At 40.8% G+C, this 19,095-nt stretch overlaps 1 protein-coding gene across 1 annotated transcript; it reads right to left on the bottom strand.

Annotated features, from left to right (window-relative positions):
- Positions 1 to 368: 368 nt before the first annotated feature.
- il17rel (interleukin 17 receptor E-like) lies at positions 369 to 18,857 on the bottom strand. The gene is made up of 18 exons (XM_050036613.1): positions 18,516 to 18,857; positions 15,897 to 15,924; positions 15,080 to 15,229; positions 11,413 to 11,519; positions 10,370 to 10,484; positions 10,113 to 10,157; positions 9,698 to 9,837; positions 8,064 to 8,135; positions 7,907 to 7,961; positions 7,641 to 7,804; positions 6,933 to 6,977; positions 4,346 to 4,403; positions 4,070 to 4,215; positions 3,474 to 3,533; positions 3,329 to 3,386; positions 1,560 to 1,691; positions 892 to 948; positions 369 to 810 (listed from the first exon to the last, which is right to left on the bottom strand). Exons 1-18 carry the CDS (start codon positions 18,627 to 18,629, stop codon positions 689 to 691), a joined length of 1,668 nt encoding a protein of 555 aa, XP_049892570.1. The 5' UTR covers positions 18,630 to 18,857; the 3' UTR covers positions 369 to 688.
- Positions 18,858 to 19,095: the final 238 nt, after the last annotated feature.

The raw sequence follows: 19,095 nt of genomic DNA, 5'->3' as shown, positions 1-19,095 counted from the left end.
CTGAACAAGTATGCAAACAAAGTGGTGTGGGAGCCCCAGTGAAAAGACATTTCTTGGAAACTGTTATGTTAAAATATCAAAGGACACCTGTTCCATACGGCTGCCAGGGTGTGGACCAAATAAGACAAACACTGTGCAATACAGCATGACACAAAGGGGGTAAATACCAGTGTTTTGAGTGTCAGGGGTGGTGATTAACACGTTGCTCCTGTCTATATGATGCCTGTCATTTTGGTATTTCCACTTGTCATATTATGTAATACTGTGACTGATGCACCCTGTTAAGGTTGTGACTTCTGTTTGCTTCTGATGTATATGACCCAAAGTTCATTATGAAAAAAAAAAAACTGTTTTAGAAAATCCACACGTTTTCTTTAGTATGTTGCATTTTTTATTCAAAATATATTTTTAAATTAGGACGTGAACTGACTGTTTAGCTGCAAGCTGAATGAGTATTTTAAGTTAAAAAACGACAATATACATGGTAACTTTCACCCAAACAGACAACACCAGACAAAATACAAGCATACTAACCAGCAAATATACAGTAACATACATAACATGTGAAATATCAGTCCCAACATTGTTCGCTGCATTCTACAGAGAACTTGTTTGGTTTGTGTAACAACTTTACAGTTTCATACTGCACATTACAAGTAATGCTTTTGACCGTAGCACCGTTCTGTGGTCAGTCAGAAATGAGGTTGGCCCTCTCGGTGTTCTTGCAATGCGGTGAGTCAGGTATGAGGACACCTCCATGGAGAGCACGTTGAGTTTGTAATACAGGCACCACACAGTCAAAAGCAGGATCTGTCGAAACAAAGGATTGCATTCAGGCTTCTGGTATTTGAAAATGCACATCCTATGTCATCACAATTGTGATAATTTTACCTTTTTGATTTTTAGAGATACAGCCTCCTTTTCCTTTCTGTTTCCTCCTCTGATACACTAAAATAGGGGACAGGAAGAAACCCATGAGGAAATAGGCCGACATAATGGCAAATTCTGTGGCTGGTTTTCATTCAAATGAGTTGTGTAATTTGCATTACCCAAAATATCCATGATACTAGTGAATTTATCTTACTGGAAACCATCCATTCACACAGGAAGTCTTGCTTAAAGTCTTTATCTATCCTATTGCAAAATGCCTCAACCAACCAAACAACTAATGTTGCACTTTGCAAACACTTTCGTAAGACACAGTTGCACAAGTTCAAAGGAGGTCACCAAGATATTTACTGTAACAAATGGAAACATAATCACCTTGTTTACAGACATTATATGGACAGACTATTTTTGACATATGTGTGACTATATTTAACTGTTGCAAAATTAGAACACTGTTAATTGTGGTTTCATTCCCTGAGGCAAAGCCTGCAGCAGTGACTCCCTAAACAAGAGCATGCAGACTTATCAGGATTGCGCGAAAAAAGTGTGTGAGAGTCAAGGGTGGACACTGGAAGTGAGCCTGAGTCAATTTCAGTACAAGTGGTTACATAGCAGTGTGTCAACATAGAAGACAACACTGCAGGCCTGAGCTTGTAATTTTTTCAACCTACCGGTTAACAGTACATGCAGCACCAGAGTAATAATTATGACGCCAGAGAGGCAAACACCAGCTGGTACAACGACCCAGGTCAAGTCCAAAGAGGCTCGGGTGGAGATAACAGGTCTAACAGCCACTGATTGATCTGTGAACAGAAATTACAGTGTTTGAAAGAATAGTTTGGGATTTCTGTTTATGTGCTTCTTGCCAACAGTTAGAAGAGAAGATGGATTCAATACGACTCTTGTAGCTATTTAATATGTATGGATATATATTGGCGACAAAACATTTGAGAGAGCACAAAACAAATTTGAGCACTACTCAGTCTGCAAGTCAACATTTCAGATTTCAGAACTTTTGTCGTCGAAATACTTTCACAAATATGAAACTGGAGCCAGACGTTAGCCTACTTTGACAAAGTGGTTCCCAACTGGTCCAGCCACGGGGTCCAGATTTCTCTTTAGTCATTAGTTCAAGGTCAACACAGTATAATATATTCAGAGACTTACTTGCGTTTGGCTATGTTGCTGAGCTAGTTTGCTGTCTCTGTCAAGTAGCCGTCTGTAATTCGCTCACTCTACAGCAGGAAATGGCACTTCAAAACAAAAACTATGTGCCAGAAATTCAATGTACTTCAAAATAAAGGGTTTTTTACAAACTTGACATGTTTGTGAGACACTTGCGGTCCATTCAGAATGGACCCGCGACCCACCAGTTGGAAACCATCGCTTTAGCATGGTGTGTGGAAAGGGCAAAACAGTCTTTGTATGTATAAAACAAATCAGACATGTGTAATAAAGTGAGCTTTAACGATGCTGGTAGGTGGATTCCTTTGTTTGTTTTTAAAACAGACTGAGCCAACCTACCTGTTTTCCTGTCTCCAGCCTTTATGCTAGGCTAAGCTAACTGGCTACTGCCTCGAGCTTTGTATTGAAAAGACAAATATTTAAGGCTAGGCTCACATTGCAGGGCTCAAAGCTCAATTCCAGTTATTTTCCAGCATGTAATCTTTTTGCCAAGACTGTTCACCTCCCTGTCTGAGACCTGACATCAGTGTACATGTGGTCTGGAACATCAACAAAAAACAGCATGTTCAACATTTGATGGAAAAATGAATGACGCAGTGGTGCATGTTTCATCTCCCAAATGATCACCACAGGAGGAAGATTTGATGACATCATTCTGTTTAATAACTAGCCAGTACTATATGGTGAGTGATCTGCTCCTGAATACATGGTGTATGGGGAAAACACACGACTGCCGACATGACACAGCGGTCACATGGCCAGTGATCAAATATGTGCCAGGCACACTGCTTTGAAACATCGGATCTGTCTCACAAGAGAGCCAAAAAATCAGATTTTTTCCAGCAAGTAAGCAATGAAACAACTGCATCTTCCAATTTTGTAAACTATTCCCGCAAGACAATGACTTTTGAGGATAACAAAACAATTCTCTGTGGGTTCCATCCATCACTGCACGCAAATTAAAGCGGAGTAGACGATGCTGCTTACAGAGAATCCTTTTATTTTTCAAGAATGATGTCAAGAAACCACTTAGGGCAAACTTCAGTGACAGTAAACACAGGTTGTATTACTGCTTCAAACCACGTTCAGTGGTAGAAACCATTTGCACTTCAAACTCATGTGGTACATCAGGTTGTGAATATTTAAAGAAAAGAAAGGTAGAGCAAAGGTTGGGATAGGTCACACAGGATGGGACCAAAAAAAGGACAGAAGAGAAGGATGGAATCATCTCTAGGTTTAGATAATCTATACTTACTGCATTGCTCAAGACAGTGAATGACTGTGGCAGCGAACTTCACATCGAGCCTCTTCACCTATCCAAAAACATGTATTCAGTCATTGTCTAAATGAGAGGGAGCATGCAGTTTACTTCAAAGGGTCCATTAACTACACAAACATACCTGAAGACATGAGTTGCATAGTTCCCCTGCGAGGCTTAAACCAACGGATTTATGTTTCTCCTGAGAAAGGCAAAAGAGACAAACAACAAAACCCTTAAGAGATTAACTGTGCAGTTGTTATGGAAGTTGTCATGGTTTCTGTTTTGCTTTAATTGTCTCTTCTGTGTGCTATCAGCGTCACCGCTGTTCCGTAGTATTTTAAGATAGTGATGACTGATTGATGAAACATTACAGTTTAATGCCAGAGTGCAAACACACACATAAATAAGCAGCTTTCCGCAACCGTTGTTTTGCACATTTTATATCTAATGTTGGCTGATACCCTTTGATTGATGGTGTAATTAGGTTTAATTACTTTGTTGCTTACAAATGATGGTTTGACGCTTCAGCGCCTCAGAGAAAACTTGCTGCTTCCAGGCAATAAAAAGGAAATTCATAGTGGAGGAGTTATCAGATTGACCAGAAGCTGCCGAAGCATGTCAGGACTTCTTCTTAGTAAGGCCAATGCAGATGCTTTCATACAGCACACAACGGGTCATCGAAAGGTTTGACAAGTATGAAAATATGGTAAATCATGTGTTCTATGTGATACTTACCACATGCACGGTGCGTGTTTCGGTGATCTTGCACACAGTAGACCCTTCGGACTTTACGCACAGCTCCACGGAAAACACTCCAGTGGTTCGTGACAACAAATTCACGTCTTCCTGACCTTGCTGTCTCGTCACAGTCACCTCCCACGCTGGAAGCACAGAAATGATTATCATTGCTGATTGTAAAACCACATGACATCTTATCTTTGATCCTAATCATAATGTGACTGTCTGGTAGATGGATTGCCACAGACATGCCGATCTGATAAAAAGTGGTACCTTGGAATCTGGAATCAGCAAAGGGGCACCTGGTCCAGGACTGAGAGCCTGCAGTGAACTGACAGAGATAATACAGTTATATTTTGTACTGCTCTTCATCCAGTGGTTATATATTCATTATAAGCTCATAAACATAATCCCTTAGCTCTAAGAAAGCAATGTAAATGTGTGAATTTGATTCAGAGAGCCCATTAAAGAGTTCCAGGGTACTGTGAAACCACTGCTGTAAATCAGTGGACAATGTATAGAGAAACTGCGATACTTCTGCTTTGTGGTTAGGTTACCAGTTAACTCTCACCACTGAACTGACCTAGAACGGATGAGGGTCTTTCCTTTCTTACTGTAGTTACTATAAAAGCGTGGTATGTGGAGTGTCCTTATACAGAGTGCTGCAGGGGTGACGTTTCTCTGTAGCTAACCAGGCCGATGCGGAAGTTAGGGTTGCCCTGATTCCCTTGTCAACAAGCCTATGGGATTTTTTCATTGGATTTTGGATTTTTGCCAACAATAAGCTCTGTGGCAAACAAACATTTATGATACTTACATGCTTTGGTCATTAAGAAAATCTTCACAAATGAACACCACTGACATGATTTCTGAAGTATAAATGCAATCGCCAGATGTCAAAAGCTAACATTGGGCTACATACAGTGAAACACTATGGTTGCATGACTTAGCATCGCCACCAAAACAAAGCTGTAAAGCCATGTTCGGCGTTATGTCGTTCTGTAGTCTCATAGAGCCACTTGTTAGCATCTGCCTTTTTTAACACACATAGAAGCTTTTACATTCACAAGTGAAATATTTACTGATCTGAAATTCCCTTAAGCTTGTGTTTACCACAGACCTTATTCCAGGCATCTATCCAAAAACCCATTCAAAGAACCCATTGACCATGACACAAGGGAAGTGGGAGTGCTAAAATAATAACTCATGTCTAAGTTTTTAGACTAACTCCTGGACCAGTCTACTGACAGCTGCGTCAGAGACTCCTTGGCTCTGATTACGTATTTCCATTCACATGCATTAAGGCCATAAGAAATGCTACAAAGCAATAGAGTAGGCATAATAAAATTACTTTTCTCAAGTTTCCAACTGTAAAAGTTACCAACTTTAAACACACTATATCCTACCACACCAACATAAAATCGTTCCTGTGAACTGTTTGCCATAAATCAGTGCACAAAAATAAAAAAAACTGCAAATAACAATAGGTGCTTCACGGTTAGGTTACCAGTTAACTCTCACTGCTGAACTGACCTAGAAAAGATGAGGGTTTGAACACAGTCGAGGTAATAAGGGTAATAAAATCCACCTCGCAGCACGTCACCTCTAAACCTTCAAAACAGAAAAGACTCAAGGAAGTTCTTGTGTTCAGTCAAGAAATGTTCTGGCACCAAAACCCCTGTAAAAGAGCAACATGCTGTTTGTACACTTTGGTTTTTGTAGGTAGGTGGATTTTGTTACCCTCGACTAGGGCCAGGCTGGCTGTTTACCTGGTTCCAGTTTGCGCAGAGCTATGCTAATCAGTTGCTAGATGCAGCTTCATATTTGAAGTACAAGTATGTATCATTCTTTTTATCTAACTCTGGGCAAGAAAGCAAGTAAGTTTATTTCCCAACAAGACAAACTTCCTTAAGGCCCAGGCACACCAAACCGACACCTCACCACAAAGACTACAGCCAGTAGCCAACTAGCATTGTTCAGGCCTCCTTTCCTCACTACCATTTCTCGTCTCATTCACTGAGCTGAACTGCCAATCAGAGTTATTTCTGATGGGCTCTGCCAGCTCCGACGCCAATTACACATGCTGGATTGGCCGAAAAACAATCAGGGCAACAGAAGCTCACCAACAGGTCGACATTGACCTACAGCCAACCATTGATCTGGCATGTCAGGGCGCTTACAGGTCCAGTGTGTAAGATTTAGGGGAATTCAGTGCGGATTGCAACCAGCTGGAACTTCTCCCAGTTAGACTTCCTTCAGTGTTGTTTGTTCAGGAGGTTTTTACTGGGAGCTGATTTCTCCGCAGAGGTCCGCTCCTCTCCAGAACAAACTGACCGGCTGATTCACACCAGCAAAAACACTGAACAAAGCAGTTTCATGTTTTGTTTTGTTTTAAAAAAGAGCTAACTACGGTGGCTGACATGTAAATGCATTAGGCCTTGTCAAGATCCAGTATTTGGTTTGTTCGGTTTAGGCTACTGTAGAAACGTGGCAGTGCAACATGGCTATCTATGTAGACAAGGATCCACTTCCCATGTAGATGTGAACGGCTCATTCTAAGCTAACGAAACACAGTAAGTCCTTTTTTCGGATTACATTCCATTTCTGCCAATATGTCCTCCTAAACCCTACACACTGGGCCTTTAAACACAGAGCTAGGTTAGCTGGATTGACAATAAGCTCTACTATGCCAGCCAAAACAAATGTATAATTGCTACAGCTGGTGGAAAGGGCATCTTACTGTAATCAGACATGAGTACAGCATGGTAAAAGAGCGTGGTACTGTTCCTAAAGTAATATGATTTATGTCAGTCCTATTGTTTCTCTACAGTGAAACTGAGGGGGTAGAAGTGATCATTACCTTCATGCACAGTTGAGGGTGTGGATCCACTTTTGTGAATGTTATCTGAAAAGTAGAGATTGATGAAATAGTTAGAAATGAATCTGCAGTCTTCATACACAGAGCAGGGTTGTGACTATGTAAGTGGATACTGTAGGTATTGGTTTAGATCAGATGAACTAAACGCTACCAACTTTTTGTTTCTGCTCAGACTTTGTTTTTTAGGTCAGCTGGCTCAGATTTCAGATGGGAGACTCTTTGCGCAACTGGCCATTTTCATATTTTCATAAAACACCTTCTCAAGTGACATGGCGTCAGGTTTTATCAAATGACTCTGATCAAAAGTAAAATCTCAGTTTTGTTTAAGGACTCACAGGAGGTGTGCAGGCTCTCCCTTCATTCTTGCAACTGCACTGTTTGCAGGAAGTGTTTGGATAAGGTTCATGTGGGTCTGACTCAGCATTTATATGAGATTAAAGGAGAGGTCTCAATAAACTTAGTCACTTTAAATCATTTTGAAGGAAACAGTTTTCAGATGACTGACCAAGTGTAATATTACTCAGTTTACTTTAGTAATAATATTTAATAATTCTTTATTATCACTGAAAAAAACAAACAACTGCTGTCGTCATAACTTCTCCCTATAAAGTATAAAGTGTGCTCAGTCATCGAGGAAGACGTCAGCAGAATGATTTTGTACTTTGCTCATTGCACGTCAGAGACTTGTACCTTTTCTCTGCTAATGTTCTGTGAGGCGTGAGGCAGATCCACACAGACACCGTCCTCTCTTTTCTGACACAACACAACCACAGCAGTCACTGGACAGGTGGGCTCCCATGATAGCGTCTCCTCCAGCGGGTCAAAGTTAATTCCAAACCACAGCTCCTTGAGACCTGCAGGCAGGAGAGGTGATATAATATCAGTTCTGCAATACAACAGCACACACTTAGTTTACTACGGAATTTTTCATGACTAATATCAATCAAGCGACTCACGGTCTCTGAAGGGGCAGGCCTGGACTCTGGGGGCGTCCATCACAGCTGACCACCCCTGTAAAGAATTCATCAGCAGAGAGTCAATCCCTTTTCCTGGAAGTGATTACTAAAAGAAACAAATCGGAAATGCTATAAGAAGTGTTGGCTGAAACTTTACCTCGATGCAGAGGCAAGGCAAAGGTCGGGAGTATGGGAGGGTGACGTGCTTTATGGGTTCCCCCTTCTTTATCTGGAAGGTAAACAAAGCTTTACAACATGCATCCATCTTTATTTGGCATGTATGTGAGTATGGGTTGTGTCTGATGGGTCATGGGGATTCCTGAGTAACATGATAGATTAGCCACATATTTTCTCTGGCAGAAGCTGATTAAAGATAGCTGTGAGAGTTTCCAGGAGGTTTCCACTGAGCATCTCAACCAAACGTCATCAGTATCAATCATACATCAGAGAACAGCATTATGCTGCATTTCCACTGCACGGTACAACACAGCTCTACTCAACCTGACCTGCTCTTTTTTGGTTTTCCATTAGCAAAAGTTGTGGATTGTACCTCGTACTTTTTTTGATACCATCTCAGTTGAGGTTTCAAGCGAGCTGAGCAGACACTAGAAGGTGAAGTTAAAAGACTGCACATGACTGGTCAGAAAGAATCGTCCCTTGCGCACCACAGGACATCCTGCACATATCTGCCATTTTTAAATAGCCAAGCTGCAGTCAATAGCGACTGCACTTTTTTAATCATTTCACCGTACACTTCGTTGTACAATTGACTGATGAAAGGAATCGGCAAGTTGAAGATGATGCCATGGGAGTTTCAGATTGCATCACTATGGCGATCATCTTAGAATCTCGCCTACACCGAAGGGGTAATATCGGCAATGGAAAACGAAATAAAGAAGTCTAGTGATTGGCGGACTGATTCTTGAGTTGATACATGTAAATGTATTAAACCTTCTCTTGAAACTTTTCTCCGTGACACTCTGTTACAGTACATGCTCGTCCAACAACCACTGCTGCCCAATCTGTCGTTCTTTGAGGGGCAAGTAGCAGACATCCTGTTACATTGCCTCTGCAGCGTTGTGCTGCATTCATGTATCAGAACAATCTAAAAATGAGTTCTCAATCATATTTCATGGATCATCTGATGTGTTTCCTTTGCTCTTTATTGCTCTTTATGTTACAACATAAAGCTAATGAACAATCCAAAATCCGAAGAATGACCCTCCAATGAGCACAAGAATGCACCACTGGCCTTGGCTGGAAGAGGTCTTGACTCAAGTCCAATTTGATCGGTTCCTTCTCGTTCATTCAGTGCCGTTGCTTCAATATGTTTCAACATTTTAGGGACATTCCACAGGCTGACCCGGTACATACCAGACAGTAAAAAGAGTTGTTCAAAAAGATTTCTTTGTCCATTTTTGCCCATAACCAAAAAGGACCTGGTACCATTAGTAAGTCAAGTTGGGTCAATCCAACCATGCAGTGGAAATGACGCATTAATCACACTGACATTTGTTCTCTCAAAAATCTGCAGACAATTACAGGAAGTTAGTCCGTGAATGAGTAGATTTAAATTTTACAAAAACAACTTTACTGACCCACTCACTGTTTAGCAAGAGAGAGGTGATACGTGACAAAGGGCACTCTGACACCAAAAAAATCACTTGTAGCGAGGGTCACTGTGCTTATGTTTAGAAATGAAGATAATGACATCATAAAAATTCATATTCAATATTTTGCAACACATAAATTCATTCAGATTCTTAGTTTCCAATACATAGACAGACTAACCAGTGTATTGGCCCCTGTGCCAATGCAGATGAAATCCTTATGGCACAGACGAAGGTGGTAGTCGTGATCTTCCAGCATGTCTGACACACTGACACTCAGCTCCTTCCTCTCCGGGTCTATATCATATGATAGCCTCCCAGCTGAACAAGACAGAAGCCAAAGTTAGAGAGAGATTTTACCTTGGTCATGAGTTATTCCAAATAGAACTGTATTCAAATAAAATAATCTCAGAGGAGAAAGTTACTCTTTGATGAAATTGCTTCAGGCTAACTGACAACCTACAAAAGGATGTGACTATTTATCTTTATTTAAAGGGCTAAAAAGGCAAATATGTTGGAAAACACTGGTTTATAATACTGTACTGTATGTTATATGTAATGGTTCACTGTCTAATTTGATAATTGATAATACTTACTGATGCATTCTGGGACATGTTTTCGCAAATCTTCACTGACGCAGTCTGTGGAGTAACAATTTAAACTAATTAGCCATGGAGGAAAAGATTACAGCATGACAAATGTGACACAACCCCTGAGTGTGTAACTTTTACATAATACCCATCTACTTCACTTATCTCTTTATAAATCATTTATCTGCTAATGTTACCTGTTCGTATCAAATACAAGGAAATACTTAAGAGGCATAATTATGCAAATATGCACATGTTCTCACTTGGAGCGTCATAGGTGCCCGTCCAGGTTACGCCGCAGTAGCTGGGCACAGTTTTCACTGTCACGTGCACACGTTGGCGCGGAGAAATGTCAGTGCAATCATTCTCAACTTCCACCTAAAGGAACAGGGCACAAACTGTCACAGTTCAGAAACGTCACTGTGGAAACTGATGCACGTGTTCAGATAAATATCAACCAACAAAAAGTGTATTATGTAATTCGGGAACTTTCAGTGACAAATAAGCAACTGTTCTAGTCCGGGTTTTGAGATTTTAGAGCTTAAATATGCTTATAGAGTCATGCCTGATCTGTCGTCTGATGTTTTTTCAACCCAACTGCCAGAAAAAATGTTTCAATTTCATGTTGTGACAAGGCTGTGGTTGGGTTTTGGCAAAAAACAACTCGATTGTGGCTAAGAAAAGATCATGTTTTGGCTTAAAATACCTGGTTGTTGTCACCACAACCACCGCTGGACATGTGCCAACATTGTCTCAAAAATACCCGGATCTTGTCGCAACAATCACTGTTGGAAATGTGCCTACATGTCATTAAAAAACACAGCTCATGTCTCCAACAGTGCCTAGGTTTCATAGGGATTGCCCATTGGAGCCCCATTAGTCCAAAACGGTCTTATTGGACCGATAGCCCATTTCGACTTTTTTTTCCCCAAAAACAAAAGCCCACTACTCTAAAGTCCTGTTTCTCCTGAAATACAAATGTTTACATTGCATGTTTCTGTGAACCACGGATATGTTACATTTGTCCACAACGCTGTGGCACAAAAACCACTTGGTTGTGGTTCGGAAAAGACTGTGTTTTCACCAGAAAAGCAGGTATGACTCAAATTTCTAGAATTTCAAGAATCTGCTGTTTTGGCAATGTCATCTCCTCCCTTAACTCCTATTTCTCAAATGGATTTGTTTGCTTCCAACAATGGTGAGTCATGAAAACTTACTTGGACAGAAATGTCGCTCTTGCAACACACAAATTATTAAAATATGTCTGAAAAATGTCAAATGATGTCTGTGGTGCTGTTAACAGTACCTGCAGTCCAGACATTCTTTCTCTTGACGCTTTTGTGAAGCTGATAATTCTGCAGTTGGCCATCATCCCTGCAGTGAGGGTGCAGATGGACACACCATGGATGGACTCTGGAGACAAAAATATGTCAAAGTCACCGTTGTCAAACAGTAACAGTAACTGGTAACAAGCCAGTTAACCATTCACAAACCATTCATGCATTTCAGAATGAGTCGACATTTAGGTGTCAATCAGGAAGAACAGAATGCATCATGTTGTATTGGCTGAGTGAAATAAGACTTAATCAGGATCAAGGGGATTTCCCCGCTCCAGCCCAGGCAATTAGGAAATCCACAGGAGCTATGAAAGTGTGCTGGAGTGCACATTCGTCTATCAGCATGATACTAATGACCCACACCTTATCAGATCAAGTCTGTGTGCGGAATAAGGAACATAAAACGTCAATTGACATACCCATGATGCAAAAGCAGAAGTTTTACAATGGAAAGTGGTTATAAAAAAAGACTTCCTTCATTGTTAACCTGCACTTTCACCAACCATAACTAGTCCCAGTTTGGCTTGACTATGCCCAAAGAGTAGCATTTGAAACTTCCTCATTTAGACAAAGTACAACAATTTAAGCCACAACTTCTGTCAGCGTAAAGGTCAGTTCTAGAGAATACACAGTAACCCTGGAAAATAAAGACTGTGTGGACAGTGTGCAGTCACTGATAGCTAAAGTAATACATAAACGCTGTGTAGATAAGTATAGTGGCCCCATTCCTGATCAGAACCTTATTCCTACAGCAGTCACCGGCATCACTGCACGTGTGAGGGATTGATGTAAGATGTTTGGTACCATGCCATTGTTCCAAACCCCCAACAATTTTCAGTGAAATGACACATTTGTCCAACAGTTTGTTATTCCAAAAACAAAAGCCCATTGCTCCAAATGTCCGTCAGTTCCAAAAATACACACTCTCTCATTGCTCCTAGTGTTTCTCACCCTCTTTTCCCCAGTTGATCAAACCTCAGACCTCAAATCTGACGAACAACCACCCATCTGACCCATGACGAAATGTGAGTAGCCTATTCTTCTCAGGGGACTAAGTGCTCACTACCATGACAATATCACTGTTGCATGGAGCGCTACATAATACTTGTGTGTAATAATTGTTAGATTATATATCCAACCATGAGGTCCAACAGCCTAGCTTTTTCGATATCTTTTTCTTACTATAGCAAAGGCATGACCTGCCCTCAGTCTGGTTGGCTTAACCTGATATTCTTACCCTTATCCTAACAAATCTCATTCCTCATGCCTGAACCTAACCAGCCCAACCAACAAACTAGCCAAGTGGAGGCATAGTAGGGCATTCCCATGCCTTTTCACAAATTGTCTTTCAGTCCACAGGTACATTTTTTGAACCATTGGGGTTTCGGAATAATCAGCTGCTGGAGTAATGGGTAGCCCCTAGATGCTTGTGGATGAAAAAAATTAAACTTTTAGGCACGTTGATGAAGATTTTCAGTCATCCAGGTCATGGTAATCATAAGTGCTATATCGTAGGCAACTGGACATGCTTGCGTTTCTTGAAGATGTTTCGCCGCTCATCCAAGAAGCTTCTTCAGTTCTAAATGACTGGTATGGAATAGCAGGCTTTAAACTCTGTGTGGGTGTGAACCATTACAGAGTTGTTGGGGTCACGTGAGCTCTGAGTTTCAGAGCCGTGAAGGTCACAATGTGAGTAATTGACCCATCTGGCCATCATGTGTTAGGGACCAGATGTGAATGGGTGTGAAGTCGTCTGGGGAGGGATCCCAAGACTGCATTGTAGGTGGATGATAAGTGGTGTCGTAGTCCACCTCCTCTGTATGGAGGTGGACTACGACACTAGAACTGAAGAAGTTTCTTGGATGAGAGGCGAAACATCTTCATGAACCCCAAGCAAGTCCAGTTGCCTATGATATAGCACTTATGATTAACTTTTAGGCACTTTTAACATCTTTAATTTACTTTTATGCTGATGGCATACAGATAGTAAATGGACTAGCACTTGTATAGCACCTTTCTAGTCTTCCTCCCAATGGTCCAAAAACTGTCCCATTGGGATTTCGGAATAATGAGCTGTCAGAAAAATGGGCAGCCCCTTAATGTTTCTGGGTGAAACTAAATTCAACTTTTAGGCACCTTAAACATCTTTTAACTTACTTTTAAGCTGATGACATATGGATGGTGAATGGACTTGCACATGTATACCACCTTTCTAGTCTTCCTACCACAGAGCCATATCACCCGTTTACATACTGGACACCAAGGCTACCGTACAAGGTGCTACCTGCAACTCAGTTAATCCATCATACACAATCACGCAACAATTGTTGCAATTTTGGTTCTAGTATTTTGTCAAAGGATACTTGGGGGACTAGGACTGGAGCCGGGGATTGTTACTGCCAATCTTCTGCTAAGTAGACGACCCCCCCCCCCCCCCCCAACCTCTAAGCCACAGCCGCCCACATTTTGGTTGTTGTACTGCTTCATCAAAGGTGCCTAAACACAACTCAAATTCCACTGAACACTGCGGTTTAATAAGCAGCCAGTCTGGTTTTGAGGTATTCACTGATCATCAACAGCTAACTTAGCAAAACCCAGGTGATCTCTGGCTCACGTTAACAAGCCAGCTAAGAAGACACAATATTTAAATCAAACAGCTTTGGAGTTAAGGGGTGCAGGTCAGTGACCAGTTGAGCCACTTTTTACAAACAGACAAATGTAGTTGGATCTAGTTTATATTTTAAAGTAATACTGTGTCGTTGGTGCCAACATCAAGCTCCAGTGACTTGATACATTTCCTGTGAAACACATTATTCATTAAGGGATGTCTCTATGAGTCATTCCAAAAACTACTACCTAATATGGTAACTGTTCATCAGAGTTTCCCATCCTGTGGATGACCAGTTCAAAATGGTCACTAGATGGGCAGCTCAGAGGCAACTGAGCAGGGCTGCTGACTCTCACGCTCTTACCATGAGATTCACACAAGTGACACTTTCTACACACTCGGAAGCCACTGTCTTTCTTTTGCAATTTTCCCATGCAAGTTCTTACTTACAACAGCATGGCATGAAAAGATGACACTGACAACACATGGACATAGCAGCACCGTGCAACAGCAGCACCACAAAAAACACTGCAGTTAAAGTGAGTCGCAAAAACCCAGTCAAGCCAGCCGCCACTTGGATTTTGATGCACGTCTATTCATGATGTTATGGTACTTAAAGCGATCAAAAGCATGTGTTTTAGCAACAATTTCTGGCAAAAACAACATTATAGTACATATCATATATTGAAGAAAGGTCACCAAAAAAATCCTAATTTAATAGTTTCCCATGTTCCTAATAGTGACCATATAGTGTTTTAAGGAGTTTCATTGCACATTAGGCTGTTCCATAGGAAACATCAGCTCAAATATTATTGTAACACACAGACTTTAATTAAATTAATAAATGTTTTCCTTCAAAGGTTTGTTGATTGTTTTCAGTGCAATCCAGTTCAGGATGACCCTGACTATGAACATCAAAAATCTAAACTCATTTTACCAAATTGAAAAGTTGGCAGCCCTGTTTAATGACATTTTTAATAAGAGAGATTTAGTAAATGCGTGCATTTACAGTCGTCACATTTACATACCAGTAAGCTGTACTGCGGTTTTGATTCTGAGATGCAGCGAACACTTCTGCCTCCCCTCACAGCTCATGACGGTGGAGAGGCTGATGTTACGGAACACGGAGGAGGGTTTGAGACCTTCGGCGGGGCTCTGACACGGAAGAGAAAACCAATCTGCAAGGGACAGGCCCAAAAAAAGTGACACATTATTCAGGGAACATACTTCAGAGGAAAACACGGATGATGTCACGTTGTATTGTCACATAGCAGTCACTCAAGTCATACCCAAAATTGCCAGCATTTTTAATTATGCTCTGTTCTGTTTGTTTCAGGTGTGAGAGAGGCTGTCAGGTCATGTGTTTTTCTTCCCCTATTATTCATTGGGAAGAAACACACCAACATTTCCTCCATCGCTGCCATGTCATGCACAGCATTGTCATTCCTCTTTAGCACTTCTTCGAATACATTCCAGATGCGCTCCACCACAACAAGAACAATGCAACAGTTTAGTTTAATGCCCAAACAACTGTCAGGGGTGCATGATATACCAGTGTTAGAATAATATATCCAATGTTTTCTTCATTCCAGGCGAGTCATGCATAGAAGAGTTTCTCACATTTTATGGCAGGTGAGAAGATTTGTGTTTCAGGTTTTAGTGTCAAATGGCCGTCTTAATGAGTTTTGATCAGCTTTTTTAACCTTAATTGCAATTTTGGATGCGGTTTCTTTGGCAACATGACAGTAAATAGGATATTAAATGCTATGTTATTGTGCAGACTCAGGTCCTGTGTGCATGCATGAGTGCAGATGCGACGCAGCAGTCGTGTGTGTCTATACTCACTGTCTGGCTTGGTCTTGCAGTTAAGGCCCTGCAAGAAGAGAAAGAAGAAGAGAAGTGAAATACATTGCAACTCTTTTGTGTGAATCCTTCTGAGCAAAAGCTCCAGTAATAAAATAATTCTTAACAGAGGGAGCAAAGGTAGCAGCTCTCCAGAGCAGGGAATTCCCAGACAATAGGAGCTTTTAACATCCTCATTGCTCCCTCAGGTCAAACCCAACCTGCTTGTGTTTTTGCTGTTGTTCGTTATGATCCAACACACTGCCTAATACAAAGGGTAGATCTATCTATTGATTGATCACCGCACTTTTCTTTGTGTGCTTTAATTCTGCAGTTGCAATCACGGTCTGTGCTAAATTTAGCTGAATTTAAATTGCAGGCAAAATTCACACAGCGATGCAAAACAACAGCGTGCATCACCAGCGTCATTAAGCGTAATTTGCCTAGGCTCGATTCCAAACCTTTCTGGAAATATGTCCGTGTTTCTTCATCAGCCAGGAAATATGCCCTATGGGAAATATTCCATTTTACGTTTACTCGATTACTGCACCCAGTGATGACTGATGGTGTATGACATATCGTTTATCACTGAGTGCTTCTGGGTTTTTCTAAATATAGTTAAAACCCTCAATTGTTCTTTGCTAAAACTGATATGTCTATAGGAGGTATTGTTCTGAGCTATGTATCATTTTGTTATGAGACCAAAAAGTATCCAGTATTACATTACTGGATATGAGATCATACACATGACCTCATTCATATGACCTCATAGGTAATGATGTTGTGAAAGTCAACACGACTCCCATTGGAGTCACATCTGGAGGAAAATGTTCGGATTTTGAGGGGTGCTGTTAGCTGCTACGAGAACCTGTAACTTTATGTTTTTAGGGACACACATAAGGGGGGCATAATATGATGAGAGGAAGATGTGTTTATTTTAATTGCATTATGAGAAGTAAGTCAAGATGCCAAAGTCAAGTATGTCAAGTATGATAAAATCATACTTTCAGTACTCTATTAGTGCCAAACATTAGAAAAAATAACGCAGATTGATGACTGACTGTGTATGACATCATTTATCACTGAATGCCCCAGGGTTTTATAAATATGGTTAAAAAATCCCCAGTTCCTTTTTTTAAACTGATATGTCCCTATGAGATATTGTTCCAAGCAGTATCCTGTATGTCATTATTGGATATGAGGTCATTCACATGAACTCATAATTAACAATGATGTTTTGAAAATCAACACAACTCACACTGGAGTCACAATGAGCACATAAACTTGTAGAAACTTGCACAAGAAAAACTTGATGAATGAAGTTGAAATAACGAATAACGTCAAACTTTTAGTATCAGCAAGAAAAAAATAAATCACTGAGGAAGATTTTTTTGTCTGCATTTCATCAGAAAAGTCAAAATATTGAGAATAAAACCAAAACGTCAAGAATAAAGTTGAGATTCAATTTCAAGAACAACGCCAAATCATCGGGAATCAACTTGACATTTCAATTTTTAAGTCAGAATAAATCAGACTTCTAGCATAAGCGCATATAGTTGCCTCAACAAAATGCCCAAACTGTACTTCAGAATCTGTTAAAGTAAAAAGGAAATTATTTTGCTATTAGCGCCTGAACACTGTGTAGTAATAAGTGGGCCAAAAGTTGCATCTTTTCAGAAGGAAAAATCACACAATTTTGGAAGAGGTGGCCGCATTTGTGCAAACTAAAAGAGCAGGTAATGGACTGATGCTATGGTATTGATGGCTACACCTATGTGAGCACTAATTCTGAAAATTTGACTTTATTCTTGAGATTCCAACTTTATTTTCGACTATTTTTGAAATCCACAGTTTAAAAAAAATCTTCCTCCTCTCATTATTTTTCATTGTATTTATTTATTTACTTTTTTACTTATGCCTGGCACTGATAGTCTGCTGCATTATGTGCACCTGCAACACGGAGTTAACAAAGACCAGCTGGAACCGTCAAGGTATGCGAGTCTGTTAAGGTCACTGAGAGTGAAGTAAACATGCTATTGCAATTGGGAAAGTGTTACCACTCTCCACCCAACGAGATCTGCAGCCGTTCTGGTTTCCTCCTCAGATGTGAGTAAACGATTAGGTGAGTAATACTGTGTGGGATTCAAAGAATACTATAGCCGCCAACGAGGAGTCCGCAGCTTCCATAACACATGTTTGCAGTCCAATATGCATGCTGACTTTTGCATTATCTATCATTCTATCTATCATCTATCAAAACTCAATGGGTGAGTCACACAGGAAGTTGACTTTGTCAGGAATTGGCTTTATAGCAGGGCACAGGAGAGCTGTTATCCTAATTAAACTGATAGGCTCATGCTGAGATAGCCTCTTGGGAAATTCATACTCAAGGTTTATCTCTAAAGCAAGTTGGTGCAGCTTTACATGTGGACATTGTATTAGTATTAGTAGCACAGGAATTATGATAGACATGGGTGTATTTCTTTGACCCCCTGGAAACAAGACAATAAGCAGCAGAAGAAGAAGGGTGTTAATAATAGGAGACAACTATATTTAGTAGCTCAGAGTCAGTCTGTCAGTGCATATGTGTCTTGTTAATGTTTCCTGAGGATGCAGTTTTACCTGAGAACACCTGGTGCCACATTTCTCTATCCTCTCCAGTCCTGTGCTTTCTGCTGCGACTCCATTCAGACCCCACCAGCAGTGAGACATCAGCAAGACGACCCACAGGACCATTTTCACCAGCCAGCACTAAGGCTTCCTCTCCTACTGCACTGCTTCTCTGGGTCCTGTGATCTGTAACTTTCTTCTTCTTCTTCTTTATATTCCTCCTCTTTTCTTCTTCTTCGCACCAGGGCTGAGTGGCAGGGTCAAAAGAGGCTTGACCTGGTATGACAAGAGGTTGGATGGTGAGGAGGCTCTGAGTGTGATGATATCCAGTGTGTAGTGTGCTGGGGCAGAGCCAAGCACACAGAGTGAACCACACTGCTGAAAGGAGTGGATTTAAATATTCCTCAATGGAGGCGGGGCTTTTGCTCTTTAGCAACATTTCCAATAAGATTTGTGTGTCACAGTGCACATCCTCATACCTTCATTTAATGTTTGTAACTGGCACTTGTGACACACTTAAAAAAAATTCTATTCAAATGAACAAATGGATGAACATTTTTGCTATTGAGTCATTATGCCTAGTCTACATGGG

This window comes from Epinephelus moara, chromosome 23, assembly GCF_006386435.1.
Source record: "Epinephelus moara isolate mb chromosome 23, YSFRI_EMoa_1.0, whole genome shotgun sequence".
In the NCBI taxonomy this organism is placed as follows: domain Eukaryota; kingdom Metazoa; phylum Chordata; class Actinopteri; order Perciformes; family Serranidae; genus Epinephelus; species Epinephelus moara.
Note: the sequence above shows the minus strand (reverse complement) of the source record. Positions and strands in the feature narration are given on the sequence as shown.

What these genes read in the sequence shown, in the direction of transcription:
- il17rel (XM_050036613.1), bottom strand. Translation starts at nt 18,629, where the DNA reads ATGGTCCTGTGGGTCGTCTTGCTGATGTCTCACTGCTGGTGGGGTCTG. An exon ending in AACCGCAGTACAGCTTACTG is followed by an intron (nt 11,520 to 15,079) that starts GTATGTAAATGT and finishes TTTTGTCTCCAG; the next exon opens with AGTCCATCCATGGTGTGTCC. An exon ending in TATGCAACTCATGTCTTCAG is followed by an intron (nt 3,387 to 3,473) that starts GTATGTTTGTGT and finishes GTTTTTGGATAG; the next exon opens with GTGAAGAGGCTCGATGTGAA.